This window comes from Lynx rufus, unplaced genomic scaffold, assembly GCF_022079265.1.
Source record: "Lynx rufus isolate CCGP_SWC_20201006 ecotype Redwood Valley unplaced genomic scaffold, mLynRuf1.p SCAF_2, whole genome shotgun sequence".
NCBI lineage: Eukaryota > Metazoa > Chordata > Mammalia > Carnivora > Felidae > Lynx > Lynx rufus.
The window spans coordinates 196,910,681-196,929,400 of NW_025814834.1; the positions used below are offsets into that span (position 1 = coordinate 196,910,681).

The 18,720-nt window shown below is 45.0% G+C and overlaps 1 protein-coding gene across 1 annotated transcript in view; it reads left to right on the top strand.

Annotated features, from left to right (window-relative positions):
- CSMD2 (CUB and Sushi multiple domains 2) overlaps nucleotides 1–18,720 on the top strand; it is a 600,117-nt gene that overhangs the window by 362,581 nt on the left and 218,816 nt on the right. Inside the window, exons 14-15 of the mRNA XM_047083843.1 lie at nucleotides 10,961–11,287; nucleotides 15,390–15,584. Of these exons, the coding sequence (XP_046939799.1) occupies nucleotides 10,961–11,287; nucleotides 15,390–15,584 (522 nt within the window). The remainder of the gene's footprint in view (nucleotides 1–10,960; nucleotides 11,288–15,389; nucleotides 15,585–18,720) is intronic.

Below are 18,720 nucleotides of genomic sequence, written 5' to 3' on the forward strand. Positions count from 1 at the left end.
TCTTTGGAGGTCTTTTGTTTCCTTTTGAGGAGTTTGGGTCTTATCCTCTGTGTAATAGGGAGTATTTAAAGAGGTCCAGGAAAGGATGTAACATCATGAGAATTTATGATTTATGAAATTCACTCAGGAGCCAATACAGAGGATGGACTCAAGGGGAGTGAGCTTTAAAGCTAGGAAACCAGGTAGGCCAGTGCAGCAGGAAGAGCGCCTTGACTTAATAGTGGCATGATGGGGATGTGACAAGTACAAGAGATATTGAAGAGATAGAATCAACTGAAGTTAGTTGCTGATGCAATATGGGAGTGTGGAAGAAGAAGTTGCTATATTTTGCTTAGGTAACTGGGTGTTGTCATTCATGGAGATAAGGAATGAGGGAGGCTTAGGAAAACAGATAAAGAGTTCAATTTTGGATATGCATTTGAGACGCCATTGGGATCCCCAGCAGACACGTTCGTCAGACAGTTCCCTACCCAGTCTGCCGCATGCAGGAGGGCCTGGGCTTCTGGAGTTTACTTGGGAGGCAATGGCATAAAGCTGAGTGGCTGGGCAATGAGAAGAGGAAAACCTATAACTGAGTGCTGGCAGGGCTGAAACATTTGCTGACACCAGCGAACATTCCAGACCCTAGAATCTAGGGGAACCAGGTTTGGGAAAAAAGGCTTTGGAGTTCAGTATTGGACGTATTTAGTTTAATCTGTGACAAAAGCCTAACTGCTTCTCATGGTCTGAAAGACCTTGGCCATCCTCTTCATCTCATCTCACGTTCCTGGTAGCTCTGTGGTTCACTTTGCTTCTGCCACGGTGCTCCCCCCCTCCTCTCTCTCATATGTACCCCCTCCATCTGCAGTGATCTTCCCCTAGGATGGCTGTCTTCTTGTCATCAGGCCACATCTCCGAGACTGCCTCCTCAGACAGGCCGTCTCAGCCCTCCTCATTGAAAGTAGACCTCCCCCCCCCCCCACTGCATTCATTTTTTTCCCTTCGCCCGGGCTTACGTTCCATTACAATGTAGATTTCATGAACACTGCGGGCTTGCTTACCTGCCTTGTTGGTTGCCAACCCAAACCCAGAGCAATGTTTGATACACAGAAGGTGCTCCGTGGATACTCAGGCTGGGTGGAAACATTGCAAAGACCACAGGATATAGAGGTCTGGGGATCGGAAGAGCGGTCTGTCCTGGGGGCATACATCTAAGAGTCACATCTAAGAGTGTGGGCTGGGGTGCCCTAGAGAGAATGCAAGATAGGAGAAGACAACTCTGAAATCCATCCCTTCATGTTCCAAATTACGAATGTCAAGTAGAGGGGGAGAGCTTTCCAGTGTTGGCAAAGGGGTGGTCATAGCCAGATGTGGGAAACCCAAGTGTGTGAGATGGAGGACAGAATGGACATTCTTCAGGAATTAGGGTGGGATCAGCTCTGTGGAAGGCCCTGCTCATCTAACTCAGGGCACCAGCGCCCCAATCTTGCCTGCCTGGGAGGTGGGGATTGGGCCAAAAAAAAAAAAAAAAAAGAAAGGAAAAAGGAACACAAAACCATGAGCACAATCCATGGCCTGTGGATTGGATTACATCCAGTATGAATTTAAGAGGGCACACTGTGTGCTCAGGAAGTATGTGGCCAACATTGCCGGCTTATCTCCGTTGCTCCTTTTGGAAGGTGTGAGTTTCTATAAGGCATCCTCAGTATTGTCCGCACAGAGAACCCACACCTTAACTTAATCTTGTTTATGATAAGGGTGAGCCCTGCCTCACTCCTCCTGCACAGGAGAACTTGAGAACAAGTTCCTCAGGCCCAACAAAGTTAAATAACTCTCTACAGGCTCCAGCACCAGAGATGATGTTAGGGTAACTCCGATGAATATTAACATTATGCTGAGCTTCGGAGCAGGAGGCACAAGAAATTCAAGGGTGGGTTTGTGAAGCCTCTGCTTCCAGCTCAGCTATGGCATCAATCAGCAGAGCTGCCTCAATTTACTGGTCCAAGGACACACAGTGAAACAAGAGCAACCTGATTGGGCGTCTCCTGCTTGGGCGAGCACTGATGGAGAAAATCGCCCGACCAGGCAAACTGACGCTGCTGCGGATTCATGGGCGCCAGTCTCAGACCTACAGCAGTGCTCAGCCAACATCCATTTGTGCTTCTCCAGTCAGCCTGCGGTTCTCTTCTCCATGGAAGCTGTCCCAAACACTTGCCACTCCCCTCAAGCCCCTGAGCAGCCCCTGCCCTCACCTTGCCCTGGAGAATGACCTTGACACCCCCCTCATGGGCAGGCAATGTTCCTCAACTTGCAAATAGCAAAGACACCGAGCCTTTGCTCGGTAGATTATACTCCTTCTCATCCTTCTCACCCTCCCACCTTTTGTAACGGAAAATGTTAGCTCCTCTCTCCCATCCAAAACCAGGCCCCCTATAGATTATACATCCCATTTAGGCTTTGAATCAGGGAACTTTGAATACCTTTGAGCTCACAGTAAGAAATGCAATTTGGTGCACACTCACACACACACTTACACATAATTGAAACAGACGATTCACCACAGTTCTTACTTTTAACATTTACAGGGCACTCAGATACTTTCCATTCTCTTCCTTTTTTTTTTTTTTTTTTGAATCCAACTCAATATCCCTTTCACGATGACATCACTTTTACAACCAGTGCTTAATGGACTGTTCCAAAAATCTTGCTATAGAGTCTTCTTCACCTCGCACCTTCTCGGGAACCTTTGCCTTATATATAATCTGTCCCCCTTGTTCTGTCTCTCCAGCTCTCCCTGTCTGCCAAGTCCTCCCGTCACCAGTTAAACTGCCCCATGTCTCTCTTAACTTAAAAGTAGAGATCACCTTGCTGGTTCTCTAATGCTGTCCTTTACACCCAGACTTCTCTGACAGCATGTCTTCCCTGCTGCGTCCATTCCTCACTTCCTGCTCCCTTGTCACCTGCCCATTCTGACCTCTGTGCACCCCACACCTGGGGACAGCTCTCACCAAGGTCGATGATGAGCCTTGTGTTGCTAAAACACAGGGGTCGCTTTCAGCACTCATCATACACAGATGCTCAGCTGTATTTCAGAATGGATAGCCCCTCCCTCCTTCTGGAAACCACTCTCCTGTTTTTCCTCCTACCTTGGCTGCTTGGTCTCCATCTGCCCTGCCAGCTTCTCTCCATTCTCTTGCAAAGTTCCATGCTGTCTGTCTTTCCTCTGCCAATTTGATAGCTCTGTCATTTGACGTTTCTGTTTTCTAGTCATATTGTACATTTGCAGCATCTCTGTTGACCAGCTTTATTCTTCCATTAGTGGCCTCTTAATTTCCTTGGCCCATATTTCTATTTTGAGTGTTTATCTTTTTATTGAGTTGTAGTACTTTATATGGTAAACATAGTAAATATTTAACTGTAATAACCTCCAACTATTTCCTCTCCATTTGCTCCTCAGTATTTAGCTTTGTTTATGGTGATTTTTAAAGTCCCAAAGTGTTTCATTTCTGTCATTAAAAATGTCATTTCCCTTATGATTTCTAACTTTGGTGTAATGCTAAGAAAGTCCTTCCCCACCTCTGAGATGACACAAATATTCCTTATTTTTTTTGTCTAGTACTTCTGTAGTACATAGAGCGAGGCACGAATCTAATTTTTGCACAATTGGTTAGCCATTTGTCCAAGCCTCCTTAATTGGTCAGTCCGCCTTTGTCCTCCCAGTTTGAAAAGCCCCCTTTGTCATATACTAAATTTTTAGGTGTCTGTGTCTGTTTCTGAACTTTTCTTTTCCGGCTCCGTTGATCTCTCATCTGAAGCTAATACAATACAGATTTTACTATTGAAGCTTTATGTCTGAGTTGGCAAAGCCTCCTTACACTGGGAGAAAGCAGGTGTCATGGATGAGAACTTGGGCTCTGGAACTGGTTTGACTGGGTTCGCATCCCAGCCCATTACCCACATGCTGTGTGACCGGAACACCTGCACTCAGCTTCTACATCTGTAAAACTTGAAAGTAGTATCCACCTCAGAGGGTTGTTATGAAGGTTAGTGAGTTAAGACATATGACGATTTTGGAATGCCCACTAACACCTCATACTTTAAGAGGAGGTTGGCTCTTTTCGCTTGTGTATTACAATTGTTTTAAGTTCTGGAAGAAAAAAAATTGGTGTGAGTCACACCTGGAATTATGTTCAGTTTATACAATGATTTGAGGATAATTGTCATTTTAATTATATGAACTCTTCATCCAAAATAACAGGTCAATAGTTTGTCTCCCATTGTTTTTTAATTTTTTTAATGTTTATTTATTTTTGAGGGGGACAGAGAGAGAGAGAGAGAGAGAGAGAGAGAGAGAGAGCAAGCAGGGGAGGGGCAGAGAGCGAGGGAGACACAGAATCCGAAGCAGGCTCTAGGCTCTGAGCTGTCAGCACAGAGCCCAACATGGGGCTCGAACTCATGAACCTTGAGATCATGACCTGAGCCGAAGTCGGACACTTAACCAACTGAGCCACCCAGGCTCCCCTCCATTTTTTAATTTTCTTTTCTACCCATCAGTAAAGTTTTGTTGTTCTCATTACATAGGTTGTGTTTTTCGTTGTTTTAGGACTGAATTTAATTTGCTAGCAATTTGCATATAGGATTTCTTTTTACACAGTGTGTATGTTGGTGTCTGAGTAGGTGGGTGTGAATATGTGTATCATACAATTTTGTGGGAGTATTTGTATCAAAATTAATTTAAATAGCATAGCTATGATGGTGTGTTTAAAATTTTAAAGTTCTAGCCATGAAACCACCTACTCCTTAAGTATGTTCCAGTTTCCTCAGGTTTTTCCCTTCACACAATTTTGGTAATTCAGAATCCTAGAACCTTTTGTTTTGTCAAGAATTCAAATTTATTAGTATGATATAATACTATTCTTTTATAATTGGCTTAGCTCCTTAATTTTACTATGCTGTCTCTATGTATACATACCCTCTCTATTTTTATTTAAGTAGATCAGTGAGAAGTTTCCTGTTTATTGTTCCCTCCAGTTATTTTTTTCTGTTTTTATCTTAACTTTATTCTCCTTTCTTTGATCTTGTTCAGTTATTCTCTCTGTAGCTTTTAAGCTTACATTCATTTCACTCATTTGTCTATTATTTAATAATGAATAAGGCTATGAATTTTCTGTGAAATACAGCTTTGACCTAATATCATCATCATTAATATAACTAGTCTGTGTTGACAGAGTCTGTTCCTTTTTGAACTCAAGGTATTAAGGAGGGCCCTTGTGATGAGAACTGGGTGATGTATGTAGGTGACAAATCACTGAATTCTACATCTGAAATGAATATTGCACTTTATACGAACTAATTAAATACAAGTAAACAAACAAACTTAGTTAAGAAAGGGTTCTATGCATTCTCAAGTGATTTACAGATCTTTCTGTGTTCTTTTATTACTGATTCCTAGTTCATTTGCGCTGTGAACAGAAAATGTGGCTCCCACAGCTTTTGTTTTGTGGGGAAGTTTGTGTAGATTTCCTTGTAGCCTAAAATAAAGTCTATTTCTGTAATATTCCATGGGCGCTTATAAAGAGGGTTATGCTCCTCATTGCTACACAGTTTCATGTAGCACATACACTCTCAGAGTATTTTACAGGTCCTCTTTATCTTTATTTACTTTTGATTTCAGACAAGTATATTTTTCTCCAACTCTTGTATTTTTTAAAAATAGTTGATTTGGTCTGCGTCAGTGCTTTGGGCCATAACATATCATAACTATCATATTTTCATTTTGGAATGTGTGCACCATCCATCTTCTCAATATCATCTTTGGATTTTGTTTTACTTTGCCAGGCCCCCAGTAATTGAATTATCATTTTGAAAGCAGTGAAGCCAGCAGTGACAACACCAAAAGACAAGATAACAAGACGGGGTTTTTCAACACGTCCCTTGCGTTTTTCACTCAAGATCCTGTCAAATAACAATCTGATATTACACACAGTAATTAGGCATGCACCTGTTAATGAGTTTGCCACCTTTATTATTTTTCAAAAGTCTGAGCCAGGTAAGAGCCTTCTGACTTAAAGGTTTATCCAAGGTCAAGATCCATGAACATAACTACATCCGAATTGGGTAGGCACCTTATCTGCCTCTTTTAACCTGGACAATTGATGGTGATAAGATCCAATGACAACATTTCATGTTTTCCTCATTTTGGACACTGAGAAGCAAACTCTGTTCTCTTAACGGAAAAACTTCAATGTAACATGCAAACATAATTTTCCAGAGTGAGAGAGATTAGACCTTTCTGGAATGATACATGCTCCCTTTTCCTGTCCTGGCAACAAATCTGAGTTGTCTCTTGGGGTGTTAAGACCGAGCTTTGCAGGACCACATCCTTGTTCTATTAGTGTCTGTTTACAAGCTCATCTCCTTCCAGGTACAAGAAGAAATATGTCTTGGTAGCTGCCATAGGACTGTTGACCAGAATAAGGATCATCCACGAGTTCGGTGTGATATTATAACATCCAAGGGGTTGATCTTAATATTGAAACTCCTTATTCATGTGGTTTGCATTTGCCTCCACCAGTCCTTCCGAAAGTTTGGTTGCACATATAGGGTCACCTGGGGAGCTTTTTAAACCTGTGATGCTCTGGACCCACTCCACCAAATACATAGGAATTTCTGGAGCCTCGGCATTTGTAAATTCTAATATTCTTCTAATGTGAAGTCTGAGCTGTCTTGGCCCCTTTCTTTTTAACCTCTGAGTCCCTTTGTGGAAGCTACGTATGTTATTCCAAAATGAGGATTACAATTTACTGGGATAGATTAACCTGTATACATGTACTGTCATAAATAATGTTTGTCTCTTGTCTTTTTTTTTTTAGCATTTACTTTACATTTCCCCTCTTTATGCTTCCTTGTTGCTTTCCTTTGAATTCTATTTTTTGCTAAATTGACTGCTTTCCTTTTTCCCCTTTGGTAATTTTGAAGATAAGATACTTTATAGTCTATTACTAATTACTCTTAACATCTTTAAAAACATGCTCTAACCTATATTTCTCTAATTAACCACAGAAACTATATAACAGAGTTTCTTGCAAGATGAGGAAATTAACATATCTCCTTGCTCCAACTTTACGCTTTATATCAGTGTCATCTGCAGTGTTTACCCTGGGGTTTAGGCAGGAGTGATATCTTTTATCTTCTCTTCAAAGGGATATTTGTTACGCTTGCATTCTGTTTTAGAACTGTGTTTATAGAAATTATTTAGATTCTTTACTATATGTTTTATTTGCTTCTTACCAATCTTTTTCATTTTATATTAACCATAACTTCCCCCCATTTGAGTTCTTCATTTTGATTCATCTCTCAGTTGTGTAGAAAACATCTTTGAGTGTTTTTTTTTTTAATGAAGGTTATGTGCATAATATATTTTTTATGGCCTTTGACATTGGGAGCAGTTTCTACTGGCTTTGCTGTTTAGCAACTTGGCTGGGTCACTCTCTTTTCTACTCTAAGTTATTTAGGAACAAATCTGTACTGTGTCTATGAGAAATGCATTAAGGGTGATGGCACAGTATTTTTTCCAGAGCTGACTCAGGTATCCACCTGTTTTTCAGACTTTGGTCAATTCTGTTGCTTTGGGGTTGGAACGGAATGAGGAAGTGAGGCACACGTATTCATGTCCCATCTTTTCAGATGGTATCAAACGTTAAATACAGTGAACCCTTGAATGACATGGGGGGGTAGGGGCGCCAACCTGCCCCCCAAACCCTGTACAGTCAAAAAAATCCACATATAACTTTTAACTCCTTAAAAACTGAACTACTAATAGCCAACTGCTGACCAAAAGCCTTACTGATAACATAAACAGTTGATTAACACATATTTTGTATGGTATGTGTATTATATATTGTATCCTTACAATAAAGTAAGCTAGAGAAAAGCAAATGTTATTAAGAAAGTCATAAGGAGTAGAAAATACATTTACAGTACTGTGCTGTATTTATCCAAAAAAATCTTTTTTGACATGTAAGTGGATGTGTGTAGTTCAAACCTGTGCTGTTCAGGGGTCAACTATACTCATTGATTCATTCAGCAAGTATTGATTGAGCACCCACCATGAGTGCACTATGCACAGTGGGAGGCATTAGGGACCCAGAGGCATCAAACAGACAAGATTTCTACTGTCATGGAGCATATGTGCATGTGTTGGGGAGAGGGAAGGATGGACCATAAACAAACGAGTAAACAAGATAATTTTAGAGAGTGATAGGTAAAACTACCATATATATCTGGCCAAAATGGTGCCCCTGGAGCTTTGCAAGATGGCAACCCAGAAAAAAGGGTATAAAGAAAAAAGAATAATGTGACAGAGTGATGGAGTGGGGGTGGGGGGACTCAGATGATGTTCATTAAATTCTCCTGTGCAACAAACCCATTTGTGCACATGCTTCCATGACGGTCTTCCCTCTGAATCATAGCACTTCTCTTTGCCTCCAGTCCACTCTGGTGTGGTTCTCCTGGTAGGCAGGGCTCATGATTTTTCCCCTTGTCTTCAAGATCGTTGGCCTTGTTGGGTTAAGATTCCTCACAATTGGCATTATGCTTGCAGCTGGAGATGGCATGGGTTGGGGGGGGGCATCCATGGCCAGCCTAGAGGCCCCCCACTTCAATGCTAATGTAGTCGTTAGGACTGATAGACTGATATTCAGCAAATTTTGAGAACACTCCCAAGGACTCCATTAGGCCCAGTGGGCAGTACTATTCTCAAACTGGAAGAAGATGTTGAGGGGTGGCTATGAGCTTGGCTCCTGGAGTCAGATGGCTTTGAACTTGATGTTTGTTACGACTTACTGGCCGAGCAACCCTGGCAAATTACTTAACGTCTATGTGCCTCAGTGTCTTCATCTTTAAAATGGGCTACCTACCAAATAGTGTTATTGTGACAGCTAAATTGAGTAATTGATGACAGTGCTCAGAACAATGCCTGCACTTAGTAACCGCCACTAATATATTATAATAATCACTATTAATTATATATTGTGTTGCCTAAAAGCATATTCATGTCCAGCTCTCCCCTTGGCTCAGACTCTTTCTATACCTCTAAAACACAGAGATTACAAGGGTGAGACTGAATGTGTCTTAGGGACGAGGTTCACTCTGCAGAACTGGATGGAAGGGCATTGAGTAGCAGGTTGGAAAAGAAATACCTAACATAGAAAAGGGGAAGACTGGTAGAGTCAGGGGAAGGAAGGAGAAACTCAACATAAAGAGTGACCAGTTCCTTTGTTTTGTGTGTTTGTTTTGCAAGCATGACTTCATTATTATTTTTCACCTGAGCTTCATTATAATTAATAAGCCAAATACTAGGCTTACTGAAGTTTCTGTATTATGAACACCAAACATCAACATAAATGTTATAAAGAGATTCAGATGTTTGTCCATATTATTTCCTACCCTCTTTATACTTTTACATTAAAAAATTTTTAGTATAAGCCTATCTCATTTTTTGCAGTCAGGAAAATTAAATATTGTTTTCATTTTGAAAAAGTATTACCCCAAAACCTATTACTCGGAAACAATTTTTATTCGGGGGCTCATGTCCAGTCTTTATCCACATGTAAATAAATATGTAATAGCTATAATCAGAAGTATACATATAATTTTATGATCTACTGTTTTACTTAAATTGATGCTTAACGTTCTTCTTTCTACAGGGTCATATTTATCACTTTAATGATTTCGCTCAAACAGCATCACATTAAAGGCTATAATTTACCACCTATTATTAGGCTCGTATATAGGTTGCTCACATTTTTTCTCTGTAATAAAATTATGTCACTATAAACATCTTTGTCCATGTGGCTCTTTTTCTTTTAAATTAATTCCTAGAGATTACTGAGTCAGAATATTTGAATAGTTTTGTGGCTGTTGATAAGAATTCATATACTCCCTTCCGAAAGGATTATATCAACTTTACTCTGCAACTGGCAATAAATACACATGAGTTTCCACAAAGCCTTAACAATATTGGGCTGTATATTTTTTCTTTATTTTTTTACTTGTGAAATGGACTGTGTTTTCATATTAATTCTATTTTTTCTCCTATGAATCCTGTGAGCATATTCTTTGCTCATCTTTGTGATGTTCTTATACAATTACGAAGACTCGAATTTAATATTGATATTTACCCTTTGGCATATCTGTTGCAATTTTTTTCATTGTATTCTTTTCCTTTTTAATTTTGGTTTAATGTTCGCTTGTTTGTTCTTCCATTTATAGCATTTCCCTTGCCTCAGCCTTGTTCCAGGGTCTGTTAGTCACTGGCATGAAAAGGGTTGAAAATAAGGATTTTCAGAAGAGTGTGTCCTTAGGGTAAAGTAGGAGAGAGGACAGGAAGAGGGCAAGGCATCCAGATGAAGCACCATGACCCCTGCCCCAGGTTTCCTCCAAAGCTCTGGTCTCTGAGAGACAATGTTTACCCAGCACTTCCTTAGCATACGTATGTAACTTCGAGGTTGCCAGAATCCCCAGGGCATACCTATTATTTTCCCACCAAAAGTGTTTAAAGAGGAGAAATGGACTTGGCATACCCAGACCCTGGTTACCAGCCAACGGATCACCACCGGCTAGGAGAAGCTGGGCTCTGTGACCCTACTTAAGCTTGAAGGATGGTTTTTCCCCAATACAAGGGACCAGGAGCTTACAGACACTTCCTGGGATGAGCACGCTGTAAGGGGGAGAGGGGCCAAGAGTAGACCAACTCCACCATGTCTGTGGTTTGCCAGAGGGGCCCTTCCCAGCACCATACTGAGCATGGAGCCAACATGTCTCCCTCCTAGAACTCAGAGCCCAGCAAGTCTGGCCCAACCCTGTGTCATCATTTCTTTCTGCTGCTCTTTAGGCTAAAGAAGTGTTCCCTGTGCCAACCGTCAGTAGCCCAGGCAGAGTGCAGGGATGCTCACTGACCTCCACCGCTCTTCTCTTACAGTTTCTTGCTTCTTCAACTTCACCAGCCCCTCTGGGGTTGTCCTGTCGCCCAACTACCCAGAGGACTACGGCAACCACCTCCACTGTGTCTGGCTCATCCTGGCCCGGCCTGAGAGCCGCATCCACCTGGCTTTCAACGACATCGATGTAGAACCTCAGTTCGACTTCCTGGTCATCAAGGATGGGGCCACGGCTGAGGCCCCAGTCCTGGGCACCTTCTCAGGAAACCAGCTCCCCTCTTCCATCACAAGCAGCGGCCACGTGGCCCGTCTCGAGTTCCAGACTGACCACTCCACAGGGAAGAGGGGTTTCAACATCACTTTCACCAGTGAGTGCCCACTCGGTCCTTCTGCACGTCAGCCTCTGGGCCTGGTCCAGGGTGCCCCCATGGAGGAGCATTGACATGGGTGGGCCAGCTCCAAGGGCTTTGCAGGGCTGCAGTGCCCCGGCATGGTGCTCCGGCAAGGCCAGGAAAAGCAGAAAGTGCAGGCTGCTGGCCAGAGTGCTCTTTCCTACCACGTGGCTCTCTTTTGAGCATCTATTTCCTATAGGTGCCATATGTAATGTATAACAAGGCTGGAACCTCATTTTTCCCTCTTCGCCTCCCCCTCCTAGAAGGCCCAATTAGAACCAGGAAGAGCCCAAGGGAGATGAAGCCTGTGTCAGTCGCACATCCCACTCCATTGTGCCCCTCCCTGTCCTTGAACACCTGCTTACTGTTGACTTCAGGGAGCCCCAGTGGGGCTCTTGCACCACACTTTGCCCAGTTCCCACCCCCATAGTCAAATCAGAAACAATGGTCCCAAGCAGTGTTTCTGCTTGGAACTGAGCTTTCTTAGCCTTGTTTTGGGGGCATTTCCTCATTGCCCCTCTCAGGCCCACAGTCCAACAGTTATCACGTCCAGTTTTCATACTGGGCCCCTTCTCTAGAAGCAGCTTGAAGCTAAGGGGTAATTCTTTCCATGTCTGTGCCTCCTGGGGTGATAGTCAGGGTGGGATGGAAATAGCAAGCTGCCAGTGATAGCAACAAGTGCTTATCAGGTCATAATGAGTTTACTGTAGACCCAGTGAACTTAGCTAATGGCAAACAGTCAAGTGGGGCTGAAGCTGGGTCTGCCTGAGCAATTAACCTCTTCCAGAGGCTTCTTGTGAAATGCAAGCCCCCAATTCACACTTCACTCTATGCACACAAACATTCACATAGTCTGGTACTTTTTTTTTAAGAGAGAGTGGGGTAGGGGCAGAGGAAGAGAGAGAGAATCTTAAGCAGGCTCCGTGCTCAGCTCACAACCCGATAAGGGGCTTGAGCTCATCACTGTGAGATCATGAGCTGAGCCAAAATCGAGTCAGACGCTGAACTGACTGAGCCACCCAGGCGCCCCAGTCTGGTACTTTTTGACAGAACTGATCTCCTAGCCCCCACCCCACTCCTTGGCATAGAGGTCTTGCTTCCTTGTCCTGCCTGTCCCTGGGGTCTAGTTGAGCTGAAGACAGCAGGTGCCAAATGGTGGACCATTGGGGACCTCAGATTCTAAGGAATTACCCAAGCTAAAGCCCTTTCCTGATGTTCCCTTCAGCACCTTCTTCAGGATAGTAAACTTGCTAGAAACCATCAGTCTTCTCAGGGCATGCCTCCTCCAGGGATCTGGAGATCTTCCCACCATCCACAGGCAGGAGGAAGCAGAACCCAGTCTGTCTTCCTCAGTCTTCCCAGTCTAGCACTGCCGCTCTAGCTTCTAGCTTATCTACCCTCATCCTTGCTTTACCATGAGATAGTGAGCTCTGGAAAGGTACGGGTATGCACGCATATCTTCCTATCCTCTCTGCCCAGCACAGGGTCTGCACCTGGTAAGAATCAGTAAATATTTACTAAATGGAGAGATCCATGAGTGAGTAATGCCCTTTTTCTCTCCCTGGTAGGAGTAGGAAGAAGGGTAAGAGGTATGCCAGGGAGCCCACTTTGCAGCATGGGGAGGGCTGGAAACTCCGCAGGTTCAGCAGGTGCAGACGTCAATGGGGAGCCTGGGACAAACTGGCTACTGAGTCTCCTAGCTAAATCTAGGAAGTGCCCTCTTTCCAGGAAGCGGCACATGCTAAGTCCCCAGGGGTGGGGGGAGAGGCAAAAGGCAGCGGATCTGACCTGAGTGAGGATCGAGCTATTACCTAGCATTCCTCTCCAAGGCTTCTCTACCACTAGAAAAATGACATGCATCTAACACATAAATACTTAACAAATGGGGCAGATCAAAGAGAAAGTACTAACTACGACCTTAAAATTCCCCCACCCAGAAATGATTCTTGCCAGTAAACATTATTGCAGACATCAGATATTTTTCTGTGCATTTATACAGATAGTTGGATGGATAAATAGAAGTAATTGTTTTAAATCCAGGCCGCATTGCTGAATCAGAATCCCTAAGGGGACGAAGCCCCATAATCTACATTTTTACAGGCTTCTGAAGTGATTCTGCTGTAGCTGGTGCAACAATAGTCCATGGACAAGTGTTTGGGGACTCGGACATCAAGCTCCTCGGTCACATGCAGATGATCATCTAGGCTGAGCTTTAATCTGCCCAGTGTCAGGGAGCTCACCTCCCAGGTAGCTTCCCCATAGCAAGAGAACCCTGGGAGGTTCCCCTTGTGCTGGCTTGAAGTTTGATCCTGTAACAAGGATCAGTGATCCCATTTTCATCCCCAGCACTCCTCAGAGCTAATCCTTCTGTGGGGCATTTTGAACAATGTAGATGGTAGCTGCTGTCTCCTGAGCACCTGCTGTGTAAGTGCCTCTGTGGCCATCACCACCAGCTGCTCAGCAGAAACTTCAGTAGCTAAGCTCTTTCTACCCCTTCTACATGCCAGGAAACTGAGGCTTGAAAAAGTGCACAGGTAGAACTGAGAGTATGTAAATCCTTGATTTAGAACCTTTGCGCCCAGATGTTGGAAGTAGCTTCATATCCCTGCATGTGTGCGTCCCTGTGTGCGTGCACATGTGAGCGTGCGCACGTGTGACTGATTGGGTTTTGAAGAGACATGTGTGTCCAGACTTCTGGGCCCCGAGCACCACTCTTCTTCCCACACCATCTTTCTAAATATCAAAGCAACCTCACGGTCACCATTGCTAATGAAGGAAGGTGGGGAGACTAAGTCTGGGCTGAGCTGGGCTTAGCAATTCAGTGGGAAGAGTGTTGGGGCATCCGCGAGGCTGCAAGGGATCATCACAGTCGTCTCCACATCGCATGCTCTCGCAGCTCCCCATCAGTAGGAAGGATCCCTAGCTTTTCAGGTCTCTTGCCTCCAGCAAGATCCCGCAGCCCCCGGGGCCCTTCTGTTTCTGGTTGTGCAAATGTTTCAATCACTAGGGAATTTCAGAGGCTTGCAGATTGAGTTCTTAATTTAAGGGGGCATGTGCCTGCGCAGCCATGGAGCCTGGTCTCGCCTGGAAAGCGCCACACTCACAACAGCAGGGATGCAGATGGGGTGTGGCTCAGAGACCTGAGTATGAGAACCACGGCACCCCTAATCAAGGCAGGCTGGGAATGAGCTCAGTGGAGACCCAGTGGGGAAGAAGGAAGGGGACTCATACTCAGGGAGTACTTACCATCTGTCAGGTGCAGTCCCGAACATTCTCCACTTTCAAATTCATACCAACTTCCCTATTACTTCTATCCCAGAATGACCCTGCCAGTGTAGTACTGTCTCCATTTTATAGGTCAGGAAATGAAGGTTCAGCTAGATTATATAAGTTGCCCAGACCCATGTAACTAACAAGAAGCAAAGCTCAATCAAACCGGCAAGTGCTCTCTTTCCTCTGCCCCATCCCCGCTGCGGTATCAGTTACCCAGACAGAGTGAGAGGCAGCCTGACAACACACAAGGAAATGAAGGAAATGGCTCCAGACAGGGTTGAGTCCAGGGCACCTACTTTATAATGCTTAGTGTCTCTTAGTGTCATAGGACTTGGAGTCCAGCTCATCTGCAACATAAGTGATCTCATACTGTCTGAAGTTAGGGACGCATCGAGTGGATGTGACAGGAGGAGGCAGCCCTGCTCCTAAGCCACGTTGAACCTCAGTTTCCTCATTTGTAAACTGGGGTGATCGTGTCTACTTCCCGGAATCATATGATGTAAATGAACTACATGAGAAATACTTAGTCCACTGCCTGATCGATATATGTTTCTTAGGACGAAATTGGATTCAGTGCTCAGGAAGGCAGGAGATCAAGTCTAACAACCACCTACTTCATGCCCAGTGTGACTCATTGGTTCTGGGATACCTGCCTCTAGAGCGTCTGGCTCTCTCTCCAACGTGGCAGGTTCTCGTGGAAGTGGTGGAGGTCTAGGGTTGACTATCATAATGGAGCTTGTTTTCTTTGGGGGTCCCTCTGCACACCAGCTCTACCTAATCACGTCCTTGACCCCCGTCCCCACAGCCTTCCGACACAACGAGTGCCCAGATCCTGGCGTTCCGGTAAATGGCAAACGGTTTGGTGACAGCCTCCAGCTGGGAAGCTCCATCTCCTTCCTCTGTGACGAAGGCTTCCTCGGGACTCAGGGCTCGGAGACCATCACCTGCATCCTGAAGGAGGGCAGCGTGGTCTGGAACAGCGCCGTGCTGCGATGTGAAGGTACGTGCCTGCCAGGGCTGGGGACTGTGGCTGTCAGCCAGAGAGGTTCCTTCCTCTTCTTTCAGGACCCAGGCCACCCTCTCACCCTCACACTGGGATGGCAGGGGCTTTACAGAACTACTTCATGTAGAAATTTGAATTGTAACCAGAGATTAAACTGGAGAAATTCTGGGTTCAGATGTTCAGACATCAAAAACACTTCTTCTTTCAACTGGGAGCTCTCTCAGTACCACAGCTCTTAGGAGCCCTGCTTCCAGCTCCTGCCCAGGAGAGCTCCATGAGCCCAAAGCATTGGCAATGCCATGGAACTTTGGGTCTTTCCGGCTGCTTGCCTCTCTCTCCTCCACGTGCTCATCTTCCCCGGTTCCCCGGGACATCTCTCAGCCCTGGCCTTTGTGCTCCTGTTAAATGCTGCCTTCGTACCCTTGGGGTCAGCCTTCAGAAGGCTACGGGCAGACCAGCCAGAAGGAACACAGCTGGAAGCAAGCACGGGGTTACTATGGCATCCCCTCGATCCTGCCTCGCCACACAGAACAGGTTTTGACTTAGTTGCAGAGACCAGCCATCCGTTCTACCAAGCTGCAGGCATTTAAAACACAGATTAAGCTTCTCGAGGGCAGGAATCATATCGGATGTGCATACCAAGCACTGTGCCTGGCACAGAACAGGCCCCTGATAATGATGGATGAAAGGTGAGTATCCACGGGCCCCTTGGAGGCCCCCCTTGACGGGGGCCGTGGAGGTAGGGGCTGTAGTCCTCTCCTTTCAGGAGCAGAAAGCTTCTTCCTGTCATTTCACGTGGTGGACAGAGTTGGAGACCTAACTGACCTCTTTATGTACCCAGTCCCCAGGCCCAAATCTGAGCACCCTGGCCAGCAGGTGGGAAGAACAGGAGAACAAAAGGGGGCCTTAGAGAAAGCACTGCCCGAGAGGTGACGGGTGGGGGAGGGGAGAGGACAGGAGAGACCGCTGACCACTCAGTGCTTGTGGCAGAGGGTCTGGGTTTACAGTGGGCTTTCGAGTCCTTGGGGTGTAGGCTGGAATCCTGGCAAATCGCCTTTTCCCTCTTAGCCTCTGCTTCTTCCAGCAAAAACAAAAGGGAGGGGATAATAATAAGATACATATATAAAGGGTAGTTCCTGGCATAAAGTAAGTACCCCAAACTGTTAGCTGTGCTGTCACTGGTTTGTAAGCTCCATAAGATTGCCCCTTATTCTCCCTCATTCTGTCCTCTGACTTCTTTGGTTGTCCTCGTCTTGGCCCATCTCATCCGAGGCATCTTCCCCGCTGTCTCTCACTCTTCCCCACTGTCTCCCTCCCTTTTCCTAATTCCTTTTGTTTGCCTTGGGCCACTGCTGGACCACTCTATTGGACACTTGGTCTCAACACCATATCATTTTTCTTTACCAGTTCCGTGGCCTTTGGTCCTGTCTCCCCACCTAGATTCTCTTCCAGGCAGAAGCCCAGTCTCCCAGGGTCCCAAAAGCCTGTGGCAACTTGGTCTCAGTGGAGCTGGCCCCTCTGAGGAGGCAGAATCCACTTCCTTGCCTACCCTCCTGAATCGGGTGCTTCTAGACCCTAGCTCCACCAGTGCAGTGGAATACTCGAGACCACGTATGAATGCATGGGAGAATTGGACTCACTGTTTCATAGGCACAGTCCTAATTTTGAAATTAAAACTATCTCATCCATTCCCTTGGGAGGATGGGGGACCCGGGTGTTCGTGGTCAGCAAGCAGCCAGAAATAGGGGGCAGCCCGTTGGAGAGACTCTGAACTTGGCCCAGGGGAGAGCCTGCTCAGTTTCCTCAGGGTGGTGGGCATTTGCTGCCAAACTGGTTTTCGGGGACCTAGGGAGCGACATAGCAGAGGGGCACATGAGGGACCCCAACTCAGGTGGCCAATCCCAGACTTAAACCAGTGGAGGAGATGGGGTGGAGGAGCCCCTGGGACCTGGCCTCCCCGTGGCTCCTTTCCCTCAACATCCCAGCCTCAGGAGAACCCTGCTTTGTAATCAGCATCTTTTGTCTTTTCCATTTTTTCTAGTTTTGTTTTTGATTAAGTATCCCCACCTTGTGGACAATTAAATGCAGAAGCTAATGGTCTTTTAAAAAATCTTTTAATATATGCTAAGAGCCACTTAGCTTTTGAGAGGCTATAATGGGACAAGGGAGAAAATGGCGTCTTCTCCTAAATTTAGAAAGAAGGATGATCATCTGGTTGCTCTAAAACGCAAGTCGGCAAACTTTCTTAAAGGGCCAGTGAGGAGGTATCTTTGGTTTTGTGGGCCATATGGGTCTCTACTCAACTCTGGCATCATTACACAGACACAGCCTTAGACAGTGCTTAAGTGGATGGGCCAGATTTGGCCCCCAGGCTGCAGTTTGCTGACCCCTTATCTAGGGAACTGAGGACATAGGGATCCATATGTTTAAAGCCAGAAATGTACTAAAAAAAGCCTTCCAAGCAGTGAAGGCGTCTACACAGGCTTGCCCAGTTATCTGTCCCCCACATTCACCTCTTCCTCATCTTTTTTCCGGAAGAACCAAGTAACCATACCCCATGGAGATAAGTATTTTACAGGTGTCACCTCATCTCAGCCTTGCATCAGGCAGGAAGTAGGTATAATTGTTGTCCCCACTGGGGTGCAGAGAGGTTAAGTCACTTGCCCGGGGTCCTCCCAGCTTGTAAGTAGTGGAGCCAGAGTTCAAACCCAGACTCTTGGCTCCACTGTTTCTGTATTTGTCTTGAATCATTTCACTACAGAGAATATAATTTCCACCCTGTTTGTGAAAGACTTCAAAGTAGCCACAAATAGGATGAAAACAACTTTTCTACTCCTATCCCAGTAGAAAAATAAAACAAAAGGAAACATATTGCCTGCTGCAAAAGGCAGGACACCACATGGAAGCATCAGAAATTGACAGCATAAAACAAAATGACAGCTGTAAGACAAACATATCAGTTATGGCAGTAAAGGTAATTAAACTCCTTATTAAAAGACAAAGAATCTCAAACTGGGCTTAAAAAAATATGCTACTTATAAGAAATACACTGGGGGGAAAAAGGAGATAAATTGATTCTCATTTTTACAGTAATTCTTGGTGGTTGTAAAAAACTTAAACAATACGTGAGATA